Source organism: Gallinula chloropus (assembly GCF_964237585.1).
Source record: "Gallinula chloropus genome assembly, chromosome: 20".
Lineage (NCBI taxonomy): Eukaryota > Metazoa > Chordata > Aves > Gruiformes > Rallidae > Gallinula > Gallinula chloropus.
In genome coordinates, this window is record NC_140105.1 from 10,362,975 (window position 1) to 10,383,230 (window position 20,256).

The 20,256-nt window shown below is 43.6% G+C and overlaps 1 protein-coding gene across 1 annotated transcript in view; it reads right to left on the reverse strand.

Annotated features, from left to right (window-relative positions):
* FASN (fatty acid synthase) overlaps positions 1 to 20,256 on the reverse strand; it is a 42,072-nt gene that overhangs the window by 20,502 nt on the left and 1,314 nt on the right. Inside the window, 17 exon segments of the mRNA XM_084273339.1 lie at positions 47 to 127; positions 418 to 609; positions 952 to 1,127; positions 1,569 to 1,684; positions 3,216 to 3,419; positions 4,056 to 4,190; positions 4,585 to 4,679; positions 6,052 to 6,241; positions 6,994 to 7,181; positions 7,505 to 7,964; positions 10,145 to 10,279; positions 10,522 to 10,637; positions 11,290 to 11,412; positions 11,861 to 12,061; positions 12,869 to 13,042; positions 14,441 to 14,593; positions 15,386 to 15,532. Coding sequence (XP_084129465.1) covers positions 47 to 127; positions 418 to 609; positions 952 to 1,127; positions 1,569 to 1,684; positions 3,216 to 3,419; positions 4,056 to 4,190; positions 4,585 to 4,679; positions 6,052 to 6,241; positions 6,994 to 7,181; positions 7,505 to 7,964; positions 10,145 to 10,279; positions 10,522 to 10,637; positions 11,290 to 11,412; positions 11,861 to 12,061; positions 12,869 to 13,042; positions 14,441 to 14,593; positions 15,386 to 15,512 — 2,866 coding nt within the window. The 5' untranslated portion in view covers positions 15,513 to 15,532.

Here is a 20,256-nt window from a genome sequence, read left to right on the forward strand (position 1 = left end):
TGAATTTTAGTAGGACAATGCATACAGTTACACCTCTGTCACTTACCACTCACAGACAGATTCCCATTCCCTGACACCTCAAAGCAGTGGGAAGCAGGCATAAGTCTTACTTCCAGCTGTACTGATCCTGCAAGAAACAAAGATTGAGGAAAACAGGTCTGTGAGGTCATTCACTGCTACCATCCTCAAGCAGAGCTTTCTCTTTCACCACACCCAGACTTGCTGCACACAACATGTAATAAAGATGATCACACCTTATGCTACTTAACTGCATCAATTCACTTTGTTCAGTCGTGTGCACTCCTCTTTATACTCTTTCAATTGAGCTCCTCCCCACTTTCCCCTTGCATTTCTTTCCTCCAACTCCCTTCATCTTATTTCTACAGCTTTGCAGCTGTAGCAGCACTCCTCACTCACCCTTTTTGGGAAGGATAGTTGCCTGATGAATTGTTACATCTTCAAAGGTAACAGCCATTTGCTCCATGGTCATGCCAAGCGACCGTGCCAGCGTTCGCCAAACCAGGACCAGGTACCCAGTTGCTGGGTACAGGACTCTGCCATCAATGCAGTGACCAACCAGGTAGTGGTCAGGAGACTCAGGACTCACATCTGTCAAGTAAGGAGCAGAATAAACATAGAAGAGCACTCTGACAAACAGGTCTTTCCCCTTCAATGTATATAAGGGGTTTGAGTGGTTTCCCCAACCGTTCTGCCTGCCAAATGCAGCTCTTTCAAAACTGAGTGTCTGAATCAGGAGTTTCCTGCTCTGTTCACATTCTTTCATCCCATTTCAGAAGCAGATCCAGTTTTTCAATCCAGACCAAATATTAACGACTGGAAGATGGCTTCAAGGATGCTGCTTTGAGTATTCTTTTCCCAGTTTTACAAAAAAAAAATGCAGAGGTAAAGCAGGACAGAGACAAATAGAAAACCCCAAAGAGGCAAACACACCGATATTGTAGACTGAAGCAGATGCAGAGCCTTTGGAACCTGATGGAAAGTCTTCAGCTTTTGGAACATCCCACTCCTGACTGTGATCCCATTTAATGCATGGAGAAATAAGGGGTGTTCCCACTGGGACAGGGTATTCCACACGTGGAAATAAGTTATTTCCAAGAACATTTACCCTAGGAAGACAAGGATGAAGATGATATCTGTATGCTTATATAATACTTTGAGGTATTATAATAATACTTAGAGGTCAGATGGTAATTGGTCTTGGGCTCCATGTCTGAAGATTCTCAAAGAGCACCATGAACACTTACTGAGGCCAAATTTGTAATTCTAACAGTATACATGACAATGTATTTCCAAGAGCTAGTTCTGGGTTCCTAGGCCTCTAAAATGAAGCTTCTCTTTAGAAGGCACCTTCACAGCCCAAGCAGTCTCTAACTCAAGGCAACATTTCACAAGCAAACTCATTCAGTACATAAAGTACAGATATAAGCCATATTGCCCCCCTCCAGGTTTGCTGAAGGAGTATTTCAATTCCTGAAGACATAACGTGCTAGAGGAGATCTCAATTCCCTACTGACACTCCACCCACCCTCTCCCCTTAGTCTCCTTACCCAGTTAAATGGATCTTTCCAATCTGTGTTAGGAAGAACTCCAAATTGTTTTTGTGCTCTTTCTTCATCAAAGGGAGAATGGTGCAAGTTGGTTTCAAGCTTCGCCTCAAGATAGCCTGGTCAAGGAGAGTCCATAAATCACTGGGGGAAGGCATTACTTACTCCTTTGTCTGAAGTTTTCTCTATACACCTCAAACCACTTCTGTTTCTGTGCTAGGTGCTAGGACACACACCACTTCACCAGGCAAGAGGAAGAGCAGCACAAAACCCTTGCAGCATTCCAAGAAGCTGCACAACCGGTAAAGCAGACCCTACACAGCATTCATGAGGCTCTGCCAGAACACACATCTCTCCCAGCAGTGAAAGTCAGAGGCTGCACCTCGAGCACTGCGAGATCACCCTGCTCAAGCCTCCCACCAATGCACACTCACAGCTCAGGCCCTTACTCCCAGGAGCAGTCCTTTTTAGTCTGGAGCATCCTAGAGCATTCTCCAAGCAACAGCTTTTACACCAACACACAGACCCTTGGACACCTGACCCAACTTGTATCTTCCCTTCAACGTGATCCCACGGTGTTTCAGTAGGAGAATGGGGTGGGGCAGACTGAATAAACAGAACCCTCTCAAACCTGGCTGGTAAGTCTTTGGTCCCTTGCAGCAGAGTCCAGAATTGTGCAGTCAATTGCAAAATCTTTTTATAGAGGAAAATATCTGTCTAATTTAAAAGTTCTTGCTCTGATTCTCCCTTCAAGTCACTTTCAAAGTAAAGACTAACATGACTTAATAAATAGATGCTGGATTGGAACTCAGGAGCACTGTGTAACTATTGAACTTTACTCACAAGTTCACTATGATTAAGTCTCAAGACTCTTTTCCTCTTGCATGTCAGACATAAAACCAAGAAAAACCCCACCAAACTCCTCCACCCCTTGAGTCTTAAGTGACAAGCACGAGACTACAGCATTGACCTTTTGGAGCAAGTGCCTCACATGCTGCATCCTTTACCACGCTGCTAATTCCACAAAGATCAATTAATATGGGGAGAAAGGAATAATGATCTGATCATTAAGGGAAGGGAGTTTATGAAGAGAGCAAGCTCCTGTGCTCTCAAGCTACTTGGTATAGGGGATGAGAGGAGCAATCACTATGAGCCACCACCTTCTAAGGCAAGAGCCTCAAACCCAAGTCACATTTTTCTCAGAGAAGGCCTGTTAAACAGTCTTTAAATTCTACCCCACCTCAGGCTGCACACACACTCTCCATTAGATTCAAATAATGGGATGCTTTTCTTCATCTTGCAGTTCAGAGAGCTGATTTTCAGCTATCTAAAATGCACAGCAATGAACACAGGTAGCAATGAATAAAGGCAGCAACGTGCATGAATCAGGAAGTGATAATGTGGTGGGATTGTTTTTGTCCATTAACATATACCATGCCTCCAGAACAACAACAGCAATGTAATTACACCAAAATCCCATCAAGACAATGTTAAAAGTTGTGTGAGATTCCCAAGTATTGGAGGGAGAAAGCGTTCTGAGGACTGGGCAGAGGGGAAAGCAGTAAAGCAGTTCTTTCCCTCAGATCTCCCATTTCCTTCCTAAAACAACAGGTCAATATAGCCTGGTACAGATGCAATCAAACACAGTACCTGTAAGAGAGCATGTGGAGCGATCTCAACTACCACAGCATTCTCTGGAACGTGCATCAGACCTTCTTGGAACAGCACTGGATTCACCAGGTTGTTCACATGATACTCTGCAGAGGAATACTTAGCCAGATCACTCTGCCATTGAGATTCAGGGATAGATGTACTGATCCATCGTGAAGAACGAGGTTTAGGGTGTGGAATGACCTACAGACAGATAAGGAAGAGGGACAGGAGGAAGAGTTACATGTCATGGATAACAGTAAGACAGGCAAAAGAAAGCAGCCCCTCCTTTTCACAGGCCATTTTTCTCAGCTTGATTGCACAGAATCATAGAATGGCATGGGTTGGAAGGGACCCCAAGGATCACAGAGCTCCAAACCCCCTGCCACAGGCAGGGCCACCAACCTCCAGGCCTGGAGCTACACACAGTTGCCCAGGGCCCCATCCAACCTGGCCTTGGACACCCCCAGGGATGGGGCATCCACCCCCTCTCTGGGCAGCCTGTTCCAGCCCCTTACCACTCTCTCTGTAAAACACTTCCCCCTAATATCTCATTTAAACCTTCCTTCCTTTAGCTTTAATCCATCCCCCTTGTCCTGCCAGTGTCTGCCCTTTTAAAAAGCTGATTCCCCTCCTGTTTGTATGTTCCCTTCAGGTACTGGAAGGCTGCAATGAGGCTGCTCAGGATATCCTGCTTGAGGCCATAGGACTCCAAACCTTAGGTCTCAGAGTTCTACATACTCAAGAGATTTCCTTCTCCTCCTAAAGGAAGGAACCCACTTAAACTCAACATCACCTATAGTCCAATGCAGGCACCCAAGCATAAGCAAGCAGTATTACCTTCTTCAGGGCACTGAGCAGCACTGGAGCAATAGATGCCATGTAGTAGGAATGAAACGCCACTCCAGCGCTGCGCACCTCCTTGGCAAACACACCTTCCTTTTTCAGTTTGGCTACAAAGTCATTCACAGCGTCCTAAGAGGAGGAATACATGTGAACCAAAGTGTATTTGGGATCTCCACGAGTCCCCCCATACCCCATGCTCTTCATCACTTGCCACTTAAGCAGAGCTGTATCTGCAATGAAGCTATTGCACTCCTCAGTCTTCTACTCGCTCACTATGCCCATAGGTGCAACACTGATCATGATAAGAGATCTTTTATTACCAGCTTACTAAGGCACTAACCACTTCCTCACAGATCATTTGTGTATTTCAGTTTATACAAAGCACTAGGTCCCCTCCCACCACTTCAACCCAGCTCCCCTTGGGAAGCATCTGGGCTTTAACTCAGCTTCATGCTTTCTTCACACCAAAACTTCACAGGTCCCATTCAAACCCCAGTATGCACCATAACAGTTCCCTGCTCACCAGAGGTCCTGAAATGGTGACAGTATCTTCAGAGTTGTGACAAGCTGGTACCACTTTTGGTGGACAACACCGTTTACATTCCTCCCAGGTCAGACCTGCAGAAGGAAGACCACAGGATAAAGCAAGTGTTTCTAGCAGTGAGCTTCACAAGGCAAAGCAATCTTAACTGCACAATCACTGTGCTTAATGCAGCATTTTGCAAAACTAGGAGGGATTCTTGAGAGAGAGACATCCCCCTCTTTTCCTTGAAAGTGATTCTACAAAAACTATTTATCTCAGGGCTTTAACATCACTTTTATCACTGTGATATTGAGCACAAAACCAGAGGACTGAATTTTTGTACCATCCCATTAGGGGATGAGGGGAAGCCACACACTTTCAAAGCTACAGAACTGGTTGTTTTGTCTCATCTTGCCCTTAGCAATTTGAGCTACAGCAGGAGAGAGACCACGTGAGCCTGACTCAGAAACTGAGAGCCACAAAATATCCATAGAAATCAACAACTCCAGAGGCTTAAACCAGCTCAACACATGCAGCATCCAGTCACCTATTACATGGATACAGGTCACAGGAAGACCTTAACATCAGATCACAAATAACATTTTATGCAGCACTCCAACAGAAGTTCTGTGGTGAGAGAGTCAAGCACTTAATGTGGAAGAAGAAAAAAAAGGCTGGGTTAGGTGGGTGAATCCTTTGTGGCACTGAAGTAAGAATTCCAGGATTACAACATGTAGTCAAGCATACCCTATTAGACCTTTTCTCTTAAGCACTTCAGTTTTTCATTGACCACTGCATCCAATTAATAAGAAACAGCAGAACAAGAATACTACTGATATTAATTCTATTTTTAAACATCTAAGTTGCCCTGTAGCCATACCACAAAGAAAAACTGCTGGGTCCAAAGTTCAAAATTTCACCCAATAGAAGGCAAAACAGGGAGGTTTACAGACACACAGAGCAAAGCTTGCTCAGGAGAAAGCTTCCTAAGTGCTATTAGGCAAGAGTAAGTTCTAACAGCATTAAGTTCCACTAACTAGTTGCCCACTAGGTAATAGTGGCTTATTGGTTGCAAGTCTCATTGCTCTTGCTGACAATCAGAAGTTTCTTTTTCAGTAGTTTAAGAATACACACCCCCTAGAGAGTGAGTGCCAAAACCCCCAGTGCCTTAGATGTTTAACCTCTTTCAAAGGAGATGATTCATCAGGCCTCTGTCACTGGTCCCCTACCAATGAATCTCTTCATTTCAGAAGGATCAGCAAAATTCTGCTGTATTTCAGGTCACCATGTACTAGCATTATATCACCTTCAGTATCTAATAACCTGTTCTGTGTCAGAAGGCAACAGTAGCCAAATTTTACAGTTGTGATTGTTTCCACTGACCAATTTCAGAGCTCAATCTTATCCCAATGCCATAGAGCAGAGATCAGATGCACTTCATCACTCTTTTGGTAAGGGGGTACCTACCCACAGCAGCCATTGCTCCAGGGGGCAGTTTGGCCTCTTTAACGCATCGTCCTCGCCAATAAGCAGCAAGAATGGCTTCCTCATGACTCAGGGAGTTATCTGCATAGCCACAAGCCAGTTCTCCCACAGAGTGGCCCACAATGCCATCAGGTTGCAGACCTGCAGCCTTCAGCATGTCAATCTGGGCAATCTGCAAGAAAAAGTAGGATTAGTGATTCCATGCCAGGGGTGTCAGGCCTCAAAGGCACACAACAGCAGCAAGTACACTGCAGAATGGCTTTTTGGTAGAGACACTCTTCCTGGCCTCACAGCTTACCCCCACCCTCAATTGCAGCTTCAGGTTCAATTCAAAGCAATCCCATGAATTGTGAAGTGACTTCAGGACTGCTGGGCCCCTCTACTATGTAGTCTTCCACTAAGAAGCAATTTCCAACAGGAAGTTGCCAAGAGCATATCTCTACATAGCAGGAGGCAAAACCAGCTTTCCAGGTAACTACAAAAGCTCAGAGCATCTAGTTTATTAGGAAATAATTCTGAGTATCAACATAAGATTCATTAAGAGACTTCATTTTAGTTCATTTGCAAAACAAGTTTTAGCAGGTAACCTATGGAACCTTGTTCCTTAGCACATTTACACAACTCCTACAAGACATTCCTTAGTCTCTTTACAAGGAGAAGCTGCCCCTCATCCATACACAGATACAGGTCAGTTTAGACCAACATCCATCCAAGCACCTTGTGAAAAGCAGAGCCCAAAGATGTCACATGTGCAACACACTCCTTCCTACCAGAGGGGCATTTCCAAACAGCTGTCATTTAGCAATTATATTTAACAAGCTTCCAGGCATCAGTACCAAGAGTTCCCAGCCAAACAGACCACTAGCAGAACATGCTTACATGGACAGAGACTGTGAGCCCCCTCTACCATCATTTGAGTCTTACCTGAACAGCAGCCAGTCCAACAAATGCATGGATAGTTTCATCAAAAGTGTTGTCATCTGCATGCAGAAGCAGGTCTGAGATCTTTAGGCCTGTGCTCTTCAAAGCCTCATCTGAGCGTAATATGGACTGCCAAAACACATCCAACTTCTTCAGGCTCAAGCCCATCCCTTTCCACTGTGTTCCCATACCTGCAGGATAGGCAAGGAGAAAGCAAGCCTTAGTAATGCTCCATTAAAGTAGTGAGAGAATTCTAAGAGCAAAACTTCATCTATTTCTAGCACCCTATAAATTCAGCACTGCTTTTTACTCTCCTGGGCTTTGCCATCATCAGAAGATAGTGAGGTTGGAAGGATTAGGTAAGACAATGGAAACTTGAGTCTCCTGGACATACTGCAGGACTGCAAGGTATTTCCTCATGCTAAAGTGGCAACATTAGAGCACAGAATCCAATTGCTCAAGCCCCAGATGTAGAGAGGAATGCAGGAGCCCTGACCCAGTGCTCCACACTCACCTGAGCAGATGTACCAGAGGGGTCTACCAGACGCTTGGACCTGCTGAACCTCTTTAATGTCACTCTCAGTACCAACTAGTGTGTACCCCCTGTATGGCATGGAAGATACTGGAATTGTAGAGATGTCACTGAGCAGGCTTAAAAATGGAGTGTGTTTTTCTTGTTTCCTGCTCTCTTCAATCAGTGCTTCCACTGCTTCCTGGGTTCTGCCACAAAGCTGAACCAGTCTCGGCACGCTGCAGGTCTCCAGAGGCTGGGATTTCTTAGCATTGGGCCTCAGGATGACATGAACATTAGCACCTCCAAAGCCAAAGGAGTTGATACTGACAAGGCCACCTTTCACTGGAGTTGGTTTACAAACTACCTCCAAAGAGCCATCTTGTAAGGCAGGAATATCTGGATTTGGGTTATTGTAATGCAGGTTTGGAGACCACAGCCCATGTTCCAGACAGAGAATGACCTGGAGGAAAAAAAGAAAAAAGAAATAGAGTGTTCTGTGCTTTACATTTTCTTCTAACAAACATTTTTTGTTATTTTTCTTTTACTCTCAGTGACTATGTAGCACACACTAAGGCAGGTCTGTGTTTGGATAAAGAGACACTCCAGAGAACAGCATTACCCACGTTACTGAAGCAGTACCTACTCCCCCTAGGCATATTTCAAATCCATGCAGGCTAAATCAGCTGTGAAGATGAGGCTGGTAGCTTTAATCTTTGCTTCCAGACCCCTTCCAACTGAAAAGCCATGCAGTCTTGCTGGACCAGCAGTCTGGCTACTAGGAATATCACACCATCTCTCTCCCCTTTCAGAACCTGTCCCTTCATCCCACCCCACTTCAGGCTCTCCCCAGCCACACATCACCACACATACTCTTCCTTATCACAAGGAATGCTTCCATCTCTGCCTTTACTACAAAAAGCCAAGCTGAAGCACTGGTAAATAGGTTTGGTTGCTGCTTTGCACCCATTGTAGACTGGTCAGAGACAAAGGGAAGGACAGAAACAGTGCAAGACTTAGAGCAGCTGTCCCAAAAAAGCAAGAGCTCCCTCCTCTCAGCAGCATCTCTATGAACAGCCTGTGACACCAAGCCCTTACTCCTCTGTGGCACAAGCCCAGGAAACCACAAAATACAAGGTCAGTTGCAAACACAGCTCTGAATGTCTGGCAGTTCCTTTGTCACCTCAAAACGCTCAGAGAAAGAGATACTGGTTTGGCAACTGTTCTTCCAAGCTGACTATCAGACATGGCAGCCTACCTGGGAAAACCACCAGAATAAATGCATGATTTCAACTCCAGCCAGCATGTTTCAAGCTGCAGCCCAGCTGCTTCCATGCACACTGTCCTGCACACACAGTACTATACACTATGGTGTTGCTTTAAAAGTACAAATAAGTATGCTATGTATAGAAAGCATGGCAGACTTAAGTTTGATAATACAGTACAGGGAGCATACACCAGAACCACCAAGCAGCTTTGCCTCTGCTGTACAGCAAGTAATTACACAGGCTGAGTAGTTCAAAGGTACAGGTGAGTTTTCCCTCCCTTACCAGCATTTAACTACAGTGGCCTTGGCAAGCACTAGGGTTTTTTCCCCACCATCCACAAAGATCAAGGGATTCTTATCAAGTCTGAAATCAGGTAGTGTACAGATCTATTATCCTGATGGACATCATATCTGTAAGATCATTTTATAGAATTCCAAAAGAAAACATTTACCAAAACTGCAGAACTCAAGACAGTGCCTGTCTATGAGACAGTGGGCTTGATCTCAAAGCTCCCTCATCTGCCATTCTGATCAAGTTCCAAAACTTATTTATTGGTAAGTGAGGCTATTCACAGCCTCAGTAAATGCATTTGGGTCACAATAACCATTTTAAAGATCCTAAAATTACAGTAGTGTCAGTGTATGACTTCAACTTGTCTGGCTGTAAGACCATCAGTAATAGGCTTACAACCAAATGCGAGCACTAGTTAGCTCTCTAAGCAGTTTAGCAGCCAGAGCCAATAGAGGATGGTCTGCCTGCAGCAGTAGTTAGCAGGCTGGTTACTAAGACAACCAGTTATTCAAGCTCCCTCATCCCAAAGAGCTCACCTGGCTTCTTGCCAGCATGAGAGGAAGAGACTACACATCCCTCACAAACAGCCTGAAGAATCAGCCACTCTCTTGGCACTGAAAGCCTCTTGCCTTCCATCATTGCCAATTACTCCCAACATTTACATCTCTCTACTCATACGCCCCCTCACACCCAAATAACTTAGAGCAGAACTCTACTGGAAGGCCAGGTGTAAAGACACTCACTGAAGTGACCCAAAAGCCTATTTTGAGCAGAGTTAAGCTCTTAGAGAATGCAGTAGGAAGAGGGAACTAGAGTGGGTGCATGCAGACCCTTACACATGTGCACACAGCAGAGAAACACCTGGGCACTTCTGTCCAGCTTGCACAGTAGAGACTTGAGCTTTTACAAGTATTTGCTGGTGAAGCACCAAGTAGATGAGTGACAGTGACCTGAGTTCTTTTCATTACCAGTAAACATTTTATTCTGGACCAGTGAGTTTCATTAACACAAATATTTAAAGACCCACACACTGCTGTATCCCCATCCACCACCACCCCCTTTTCCTTCTCAAGCCACCTGTTACCTTGGCCAATGCAGCAACCCCAGAGGCAGGCTCTGGATGACCCATGTTTGACTTGGTTGATCCAATCAACAGTGGCTCTCTCTTGCTCTGACAGAAGACATCTACAATGCCATTTACTTCCTGTGGATCTCCAACCTAGTAGGAAGGGAATAAGAATGGCTATTAGCACTTCTAAAACATATGGCCAAGGAGAGATCTGAAAGGTTAAGTTGTCTGTGTAAAATCCAGGTGTGGTAAATAGTACCCATTCTAACAACTGGCAGAGTGGAGAAATATTCTGGAAAAATAAAGAATAATTTGATAGAAGAGTGTGGTATGTGATAGAAGGGAAGAAGGTGAGAGAGAAAACACTCCAAACCCCAAGGGGCCATGCTGACCTTGGTGCCTGTCCCATGAGCTTCAATATACTCCACTTCTTGAGGATTGATACCGCTTTCTCTGTACAAAGACCTGACCAACCTCCGCTGCATCTCTCCAGATGGGTATGTCACACCTAGGACCAAAATCACTGTCAATTCCTCGCTCCTATCAGATGCTTCCTGTTTTGATTTGAGCACCCTTTTAACTGCTTGGGGCTACCAGGTCCAAAAAAAAAACCCTGACACATTTCTTCAGGGATTTATACCAACATTCTTAGCATCAGATGCAATAAGCCTCCTCAAGACTCTTTGCAAGTAAAGCACAGGAACCAGAGATGCACCTAAGGCAATGAGTTAGACTAGTGTGGATTCTGGTTAAGAGAATACTAGGAGATGTCTAGATCAAGCAGAACATGTGAAACATGGTGTCTCCAGAACTGGAGAGTGGGAGAACTGGGATAGCAGTAGGGAAAGAGCCTTATAGTCATAAACCCTCCAATGCAGCAGTAACTACAGAAAGGTCCTGAGGAAGACTAAACTAGCAACAGTTAGTCTGTAAGAAGCACTACTTGTCTCCCACTTCTTTACAAATCAGGGTGTTGAACTTTGCATTACCAAAGAAGAAAAAGCCAAACAATAAAACAAAACAAACACACTCCCTCCCCCCAAAGCAAACTAACAGCTTTCAAACATGTAAAGAACCCCACAGCCCCACAGGTTTTGATGACAAAGATTCTAAACTGAACAGTTCTGTAGGTATCACATTTTCAGAGGGTCAAGGCCTACCTTGTTCCTTGAAGCCATCAGTGTTACTTCCAGCATTGACTATTGTGGCATAGACCCGCTTAGCCTGAGATCTCTTGGTCAAAAGAATGACAACAGCAGCTTCAGAACGACAATATCCATTTCCTGGGAGCAGAGAGATAAGAGCAAGTCACTAACCCTGCTCTGAGTTGAAAAAAGTTGCAAAACACTGTGCAGTAAGGTCATCTAATGCCTGAGCTACCACTTACAATAGACCACTTTGAGAGTATGACATTCATTTAAAAAACAAGTAATAAAAAAATTCATGTCCTAGAAAGGCTTGCCACTCATCACAAGTGATGACAGACACTTCTAGCTAGACAACTATTTCCCCTCCCCAGTGGCTGAGGACTGAACCACAGTGTTTCTTCCAGTGAGTTTTCCAGGTCCAAAGGAGCATGTGACACAGATCACATCAAGGTAATGTCCCAAGCAGTGTACCTAGGAACAACTATGAAGCCAGCTCCTTGCTGTATTACAACAGCATCTAAGTCATCGATTCCACATAAGTGCCTTTCACACAATTTAACAACCTTTTGTACTAATGACTTACCTGAAACATCAAAAGCCTTGCAGGCACCTTCAGGACTAAGCATACCCAGTTTCATGAATTGCACTGAAGTGTTGGGTTTCAGCAAGAGGTTGACCCCTCCTACTAGGGCTGCACTGCACTGTCCATGACGAATTGCCTTATAAGCATTTTCCAGAGCGAAGAGACTAGAGGAGCAGGCTGTGTCAATAGTTACACTTGGTCCTTAGGGAACAGAAAGGTAGAAGAAAAAAAGCTGGGGTTTACTGTTTGTTGGAGTAGCTCTCCAAAAACTACACAAGATGGTCCACAAGAAAAAGCATACAAACATAACAAGTAATCATGACACAGTGGGAGACAAGAATCATCTGCCTGCTTGCCAGGTAACAAGGGACAAAAAGGGTGGAAAAAAATGCAAACAGTTTGGCTTTAAGGATATTATTTTAAAATTCTATTTATGTCTCCATAAAAAAAGATCTACTGTAGCTTCATAGGCAGCTCTCACCTATTGCCCCAGTCTCACCAATGAAAACCCCTTCCCCTTCCTGGTGCTACCCTTGCCACTATCTCTGTTCTCTGCTGCTCTTCAGAGTGATTCTTACCTCCACTCCCTTCAGTGCCAAACATCTATGCCTTCAGTTGATAATTCTGGTGACCCTCTACTTGAGCAAGCTGTTCCAACCCATTTGTCTCTACAGCTACCCAACTCCTACACAGCTTGATACCAAAAAGCAGTCTGAGGGCCTGAACTGAACCTTTCTACACAGGTCTCCTAACACCATCATCTTCCAGGTGAATGCCAGCTATGCCCATTAACATCAACTGAGTTACAAAGCCTTTCAAAGAGTCTCATCACACACTTGCCCTACACTTCCCATTTCTCACATACCTCCTTATAATAGTTACATGCTACTTTCTTATCCAAAAGGGAGCAACATTATCACATCCATCCCACTGCTCTACAGAAACTGTGGTACAGTCACATTCAAATTGCAAGTGTTGATCAGCATCAACAGGTTTAGGGACACTCACCTGTAAAGTCAAAGAAGTAGGAAACCCTGTTGGCAAACATAGCACGCTGGCAGCCAGTCATACTGTATCCCAGCAGCTCTTCTGGATCTTGGCTAAGGGCTTCACCAGCTTCGGACCCGCTGGCACCAATCCACACTCCTGTGTCTGTGCCGCGGATGGTGGTGGGATTAATGCCTATGGGGTGTCAGAAGGCAGGTTACAGTACTGGGCAGGCAGCAGGTACACTGGTTCTTCTCCTCCAATGTTCTTTTCCCTGCCTGTGGCAGGGGGGTTGGAGCTCTGTGATCCTTGGGGTTCCTTCCAACCCATGTCATTCTATGATTCTATGATACACTGGCACCAGTCACAAGATACTACTTACTATCCCTTTCCAGCAGGCCTGCAGCATCATTCCCTTACCTATAGCTACCTTCAGTTCCAGACCTTATGTATTATATACATTTCAATTTCAGACCTTGTAAGTCTTACTGCAGAGCCCACCAGAACTTTGGTATAGTTTCTTTGGCCAGCACATACTGTGCCCAGAGACAGCTTTTCAGCTCAGCTGGGCATTGCTAGAGTCTTGTGTGAAAAAAGCATATGGACTATGGAAGACACAAATGCTCATCAGATAAGCTAACATTGACTACCAGTGCAGAGAAAAGGAGTAGACCAAATGGGTGGGGGAAAAAACCCCTCCACAAACACAACACAGCACTTGTAAGGTCCTGTGAGCACATGGATATCTATCTATAGCCACACACAAAGTTCAGATCTGGAGTACAAGACAGAAAGGAGATTCTTAAGCACAAAAGCCAATGGCCAGAACAAGAAACAACTCTCCTCTAGAAAACTGCACAGCAAGCCCAACTGGCAGCAATCTTCTGTTTCTTCTCTGTTCTTCAGGAACCCTGAAGACAAGCAGAATATTCAAGCCTCCAGACTTGATGCTCAGCAGCAGAGGAACTAGTGTTCATTTTAATAAGTCAGTACTAGTGAGGTAGTTTCAACCACCCCCCCCACCACCATGTGCTCATGTTCAGACATGAAACTAATTAGTGTGAGGAATAAGCTTTTAGGCTCTGCAGGTAACTCAAAAGCTTGAGACACTAGCAGTGATGGAAGAAAGAGGCTTCTGTTTCTGAAAGCACACTTCCTGGGCAAACCACCTCCAGGAGCAGATCAAATGCCACAAGTTTTCCATGAACTGGGCTGACAGGAATGTATCAGGCCATATGCCATTCTTAACCATGAATGAGAACGCTAACCAAGTCATCTTCCTTTTGCACTACAAACATGCCTTCAACAAAGGGATTTATTATGGCATACTAGGGTAGCATAGAACACTACAAAGCTCTAGAACTGTTGACTGGTTTAAGTGTTTCTGTCATACTGGTTGTACCATATGATACAGGTAGAGATTCACACAGATTTCTTAGCTTGAATTACAGATATGACAGCTTTATTCTAACCCCCTGTTATTTGGTCTCCTCTCTAATGTGATGGCGTTCTCTTGTTGGAGATCATCACACAGGTGCACATCTGCACAAAAAGAATACAGCACAGTTCCTCTTCCATCATTCAGCTGCTTACCTCCATCCAAAACAGCTTCATAAGCAACTTCCAACAGCAAGCGAAGCTGAGGATCCATTGTATGAGCTTGTTTGGGGTGAACCCCAAAAAAGGATGCATCAAATTTGGTTATGTCCTTGAGCTTTCCATTCCTCTTGGGCAGTCCATAAATTCCTGAGAGGAAAAATTCAACACTGAGTCACAGAATACTTAAGTTTTGAAGCAGCTACCAGCCAAGTCGAAGTACTCATGTCCACAGCTGGTTCTGGATTACATGTGAAGCCTCACCTGCCTGATGCAGTACCCACAGTGCTGCACAAACATCTAGCTACCCATCTCTCTGAATCTCATTTGGAAATGAGAACACTGCATTAACAAGAACAGTTGTCATTTTTGAGATTCTCCTGGATACATGAACAAGAGACATCTCTTCAGTTGGAGGATTTTGCTTTGGAGTCCAAATCAATGGTTCCAGTCACCAATTATAAGAAAAACAACAGCTATTTTTCACTTCAACAAATCACTGGCTTGACTTAGATAGATGTGTGCTAAACACTTCAGAAACACAACCAGACAGAAAAGAACATTGTAAAAAGTCTTAAGTCACAGGACTGGAGTCCTTCCACTAGTTCCAAACCCAGAAGAATGCTAGAGCCATCTTATTGCCACAGTATTAACAGCAGGTACAGGATTCGTGTTGCCTAGCTGCTCTGCCAGAGTGCTCTTTTATTCAGAAGCTATATATTATTTACAAGTTACTACTGCACAGAACATAGATACTATAAAATGGATTGAATGAGACCTTCATAAAGGTGTTCTGTTCCTGAACCTCTTGATAATGTATCAGAAGTGAATGCAGAGGCTCTGGCAGGGTTTTGTATCTGGTAAATCCTTTCCTTTTGTAGGATAATTCTTTTAGAACGCTCTGAATTCAGGGCTCCAAAAGGAGAGACAAAAAGCACTCACCTGGCTTCCACCTCCGATCATCCTCTGTAACCATATCAACTCCATTCAGCAGATTCTGCCAAAACTCTTCCAAGTTCTCAGATTCTGGCAGTTTTCCTGCTATGCCTGCAATCACTATGTCCTCCATCTCTTAACTTCTCCCTGTTGCTGGATCCACAAAGCAGTAAGACTAGTAAGATTTCACACAGAGAAGGAAAGTATGTCTCTCTTGTCCTCCTGACATGTTATGACAAACAAGCATGGTTGCAGGAGAAACACCCACACAGCAACAGCCCATGGAGGCTCAAAAAAAACCCCAACAAAAAAATGTAACAATAAAAAAAACCCACCCCCAAAACCACCCCAAAAACCCAAACAAAAATCCCACTCCAACTAATCAAATGGACCATAAGATCTGTGGGAACAATGAGGATGAGAAAACTGATCTAGAAGAGGTGTTGGGCTCCAAGAACCACTAGAAAATGAACAGGTCTAGCTCTACCAAACACAGAACCCTCTGTGAAGTCAGCAAAGAAAGATTAACATGCTGGAGCAGAGGTGGGTGGAGAAATTATGAAATACATATAGTAAAATACATAATTACAAGGCAAATGTAACAGGTAGCAAAACAAGTTCTACCATCATTCCAGAGTTAAATGCTAACTTAGGAATCAATAATCAGAAAGTTTGTTGGAGGGGAAAAAACTCAACAAAACCTCCCCACAGCAAACACAAAACAATGAACCAAACAACCCACCCCCCCAAAAACTGCCCCCATCCCTGACCACACAGGGAAGTACTCGTATTGTAATATTTGTACTTTCATATAACTTCACATTATTTAAAATACTCAAATGAGTAAGTTCTACATATAAGGTGTTTCACAATTGGACCCTTCACTACCACATATTTAAAGTATAGAGTTTGTCATTCCCAGTCCATGTGGTAGAGCGGTGCTTTAAAACAAGAGATGACAGAACATATCTGGTTCCCAGAAAAACCTTAGCTGTTGTCCCAAGAAAGGTGCACTGGAAAGACCCCAATCTCCAATGCCACAAGGGAGCATCATGCTGCATAACTCAGCATGGCAGGCCATCTTTTCAGATCACACCACCAAATGAAAGCTCATATTACCAGTCATTAACATAGTTTTTTGTGAAATAGGAAATTAAGAGCTAAGCAGAAAAGGCAAGCTAAGCTGGTGTTTCAGTTAAGTTCAAATTCTAGTTTGTAGATCCCAAGTGTGCAAGTTAAAGGAAAGAAACCCATGAATATCTATGGATTATTATTTTATATATATAAATAAAGAGTAAGTAAGTGTGGCTGCATGAACAAGAGAGGCAGTTAACATTCACAGTACTTCCTTCAATAATCCTTCTGGGAAGTAGAGGTATAATAGTCTTGTGTGGTAAAAAGTAAAAAACACAAAGAAAACTATGTATCCAAATCACTAGAAGCCTCCCTTAATAAGTTGGGAGGAAAGACTTTGCTATGGAAGAGCTGAAGTTTGACTTCTGTCAGGAATTACACTCCATAGACACTCCTGCTCAAGCAGTGCGTGATCCCCTTCTCCATGAAACAGCACTAACAGGTACTCTCAGATGAGTACTGCCTAGCTTTTAATCCAACCCCAGCCATTTCACACACTTTCATGGGTTTGCAGCCTCTTTCAGGCGATCCCAATGCTTCTGAGCAACAACCAGGCCTCTCTTCCCTCCCCACGCTGCTCAGACACAAGGCCTGGATGAGGCTGGGGAGCGCAGAGCCCCCCAGGCAGCCCAGCCAGAAGCACAACACCACACAGGCTGTTCGGGGTTTTTTTTTTTAACCTTTCTTTCCTTCAGCACTTATCTTGATTCAGATCAGTGGAGTAACTGCAGAATTATGCAACACTGAAGCAGGAGAGATGATTACCTCATCCAGTCCACCCCTTCTGGGAGCAGACACAGAAGTGCTCCCAAAAGGCCACGCTGGATTTCCCACTCTCCAGCTGAACACCCAGTCAGCTTCAGCTCCATTCCACTCTGGTCGTTCATTTAAAAAGGGAAACTTAGGGCCAAACACAGAGAAATCTTTCCCCAAAACTAACGTTGGCAACAACAGGCCCAGGCCACTCTGCTTAGAAGAGAGGCCTCTCAGTTTTCCCCTCACAGAAGTCTATAAATCAGTTTTGTTACCGGCATCACCACTGTTACCTGGAGAACTTGAAGGGCCACAACTCTGCCATACCCACAGCAGTTCTGCACTACAGGTGGAGAAAGACTAGATCTCAGGCACAAAGCTCACAATCTAAGCCTACAACAAGACATACCAGATGATACTGGGATTATTACTCAGTTTTGTGCCTCAGATTGTTGCGTGGTGAGCTCTAGGGAGAGAAACAGAACATGGATTTCAGGACTGAAACTTCACTGCTGAGGTTGTTCCTCCCCATGCCTCATCTCTTTCTCTGGAGCATCAGAAAAACTCCATCCAGGTATGGGCAATCTTGACAAAATGTCCTTCTGAGACAGTGAAGTAATGGAATTTATCAACAGAGTTGTTCTTGCCAACATGTCATGAACACAGTTGAGCAAGACTGTGCCAAAGGTGGAGAAAAAGATGCTGCAGTAATCAAAATGTAGAAGAACAAGAGCCAAGAAGTTAATTTTAGCTGGGTGAACGGGCAAGAAAAGCCATGATTTAAGGATTTTTTATAAATAAAACAAAGTGGAAAGACTTAGACTTGACACAGACAGCTCCAAATGCCTACATCTAAGATAACATACAAGTTATGGATTTAGCAGCAAACAGGAGAGATGATTTGCTATGGAAAACAAAAGAAAAGAGGTAGAATCATTCATGTTGCCATCCCTGATTAAAGTAGACATTACGTCTACCAACATTCCTTGACAGGCAAGGAGCAGGCACACCATTTTAAAGCTGGTTGAATTTACCCCCAAATAGCACGTTGTGTTATTTTACTGTTTTAGAGAATCTTCCTGTAGAGCACTTTTAGACTGCACACAGTATACTGACAGTTTCTGAAGTCCTGGATAGCTCAGATTAAGAAAACTATTTCTAGATCTGTTTTAAAGGAGATTGGACACCCAAAAAAAACACACAGAGGAAACTGTTTCTACCACATTTGATAAGCAAGGTGATCAAAAGCAACAGGTCAAAAAAGGAGACAAAGAAGATGAAGTGGTACAGACAGGATTCCCTGATTTTTAAGGCTGGATTCCCCTGGATCCAGCATTTTTCCTTTGTCTACCCCACATTTTTGCTGGGATTAAATTCCTCCCAGGCAGCTGGCATTTTAAACTGAGGGGAGAAGCACACCCTCCCCCCTTCCAAATATCAGTCTGACAGACATCTCAGTTAAGCATAAACTACCACCTCACTGGATTTACACAATATTTTTTGGCAATGATACGGTGTTGCTGACTCATTCAGTTTGTGACTGTAATAACTAACAATCCCTTCTGGTATTATTGACTAGTAACAACTTTCATCACTTTATACCTGTGCTCTGGTTATCCACCTCCCACATCAGCCATTTGACAAGGCTGGTTTGTTTACTGATGCCAGCTCCTTTCTCCAATCACGTTATACCTTCTTAACCTTGATCTCTGCATTTTGGATACCTATTGGTGTCATGTTAGCTTAATGCTATTATCAAGTTTATTCTTAATTTAAAACAGTGTACTCCATTGTGGTTGAAACATTTCTTTTTCCAGTACTTCACTAACCCAGCACCAAAAAATGACTAAAATATTAATCAGCTGAACAATTGGCAGGGATTATGGAAAGCAATTTTTTCTTATACAATAGTTTTATCTGTTTCCCTACCAAAAAAAAACACCTCTATGTCCATGAAGCATTTAACTTTTTAGAAAGGAAAAGAGACAAGAAAAATTTAAAAAGTGAAGGTAAAATTTGGGGGTTTCCCCCCACTCATACCTGACTTGCCATGAGAATACTTTTCTTACTCTGCTGTACCTATGTCCACCCAAGGATCAGTGAGGAAAGAAGAGGGGAAAGGGAAGGAAGAAGAAACTGTTTACGAAAAACCACAAAACCCCACCAAATCTTGTTCTCTTTTTTCTAGACAGGAGCATATTATTTATTTTAGTGTTATTCCAATGGCTGTCATCACTCACATTGGGACAGAAACCCCCAAGTCGATTCTGCTGCTGTTCCCAGGCAGCCCAAATCTCAGTCTTCTTTGGAGCTCCCACTATTGTTACATGAAACATCTGTGCACTTCCCATCGCTTCCTTCAGCCAGACACTGAACACGAGAGTTGCTCTCACAGCTTTTCAATACACCTACATCAAAATCCAGGTTCCCAAATCTGTTTATAACTCCTAAAATTCATAGTTAAAACTGCCATTTCACAGGAACCTCACTTGTAGAGCCGTAATGTCTGCTTCCAAAAAAAAAAAAAACAACCCCAAAACAAACCACTTCACAAAATAAGAGGCAAACACAGGCTGCTTTTCATTTTTTGAAAGCATTTGGCTCCCATCAGTGTGTGCACTATAGCTCTGAATTAACAAAGACCTTTTAAACTGGTTTGGGTTTTCTTTTTTTTTTTTCATTTCAAGCCTGGATTTGTCCCATTGACCACAAGACAAATGAAAAATGGGAGCGTGTTTTCATATTTAAAAACGCACTCCTGAGCAGGAAACAGTCTGCTTCAGAGCTGCTGCTTGAGAAAAGTAGGTTAGATTTTGTTCATGGAGTCTGTTGATACCCAAAGGGTCAGAACTGATTTGTGCAAAGATTTAAGGTCTCAGTCTCGTTATATCACATTAATAACGTGTCTGTTCCTCACTGCCCTCCACCTAAGGCCCTCATCCTCTCAGTTCATCCACTACAGGCAGCCTTTCAGGAGGTACAAATGTTTT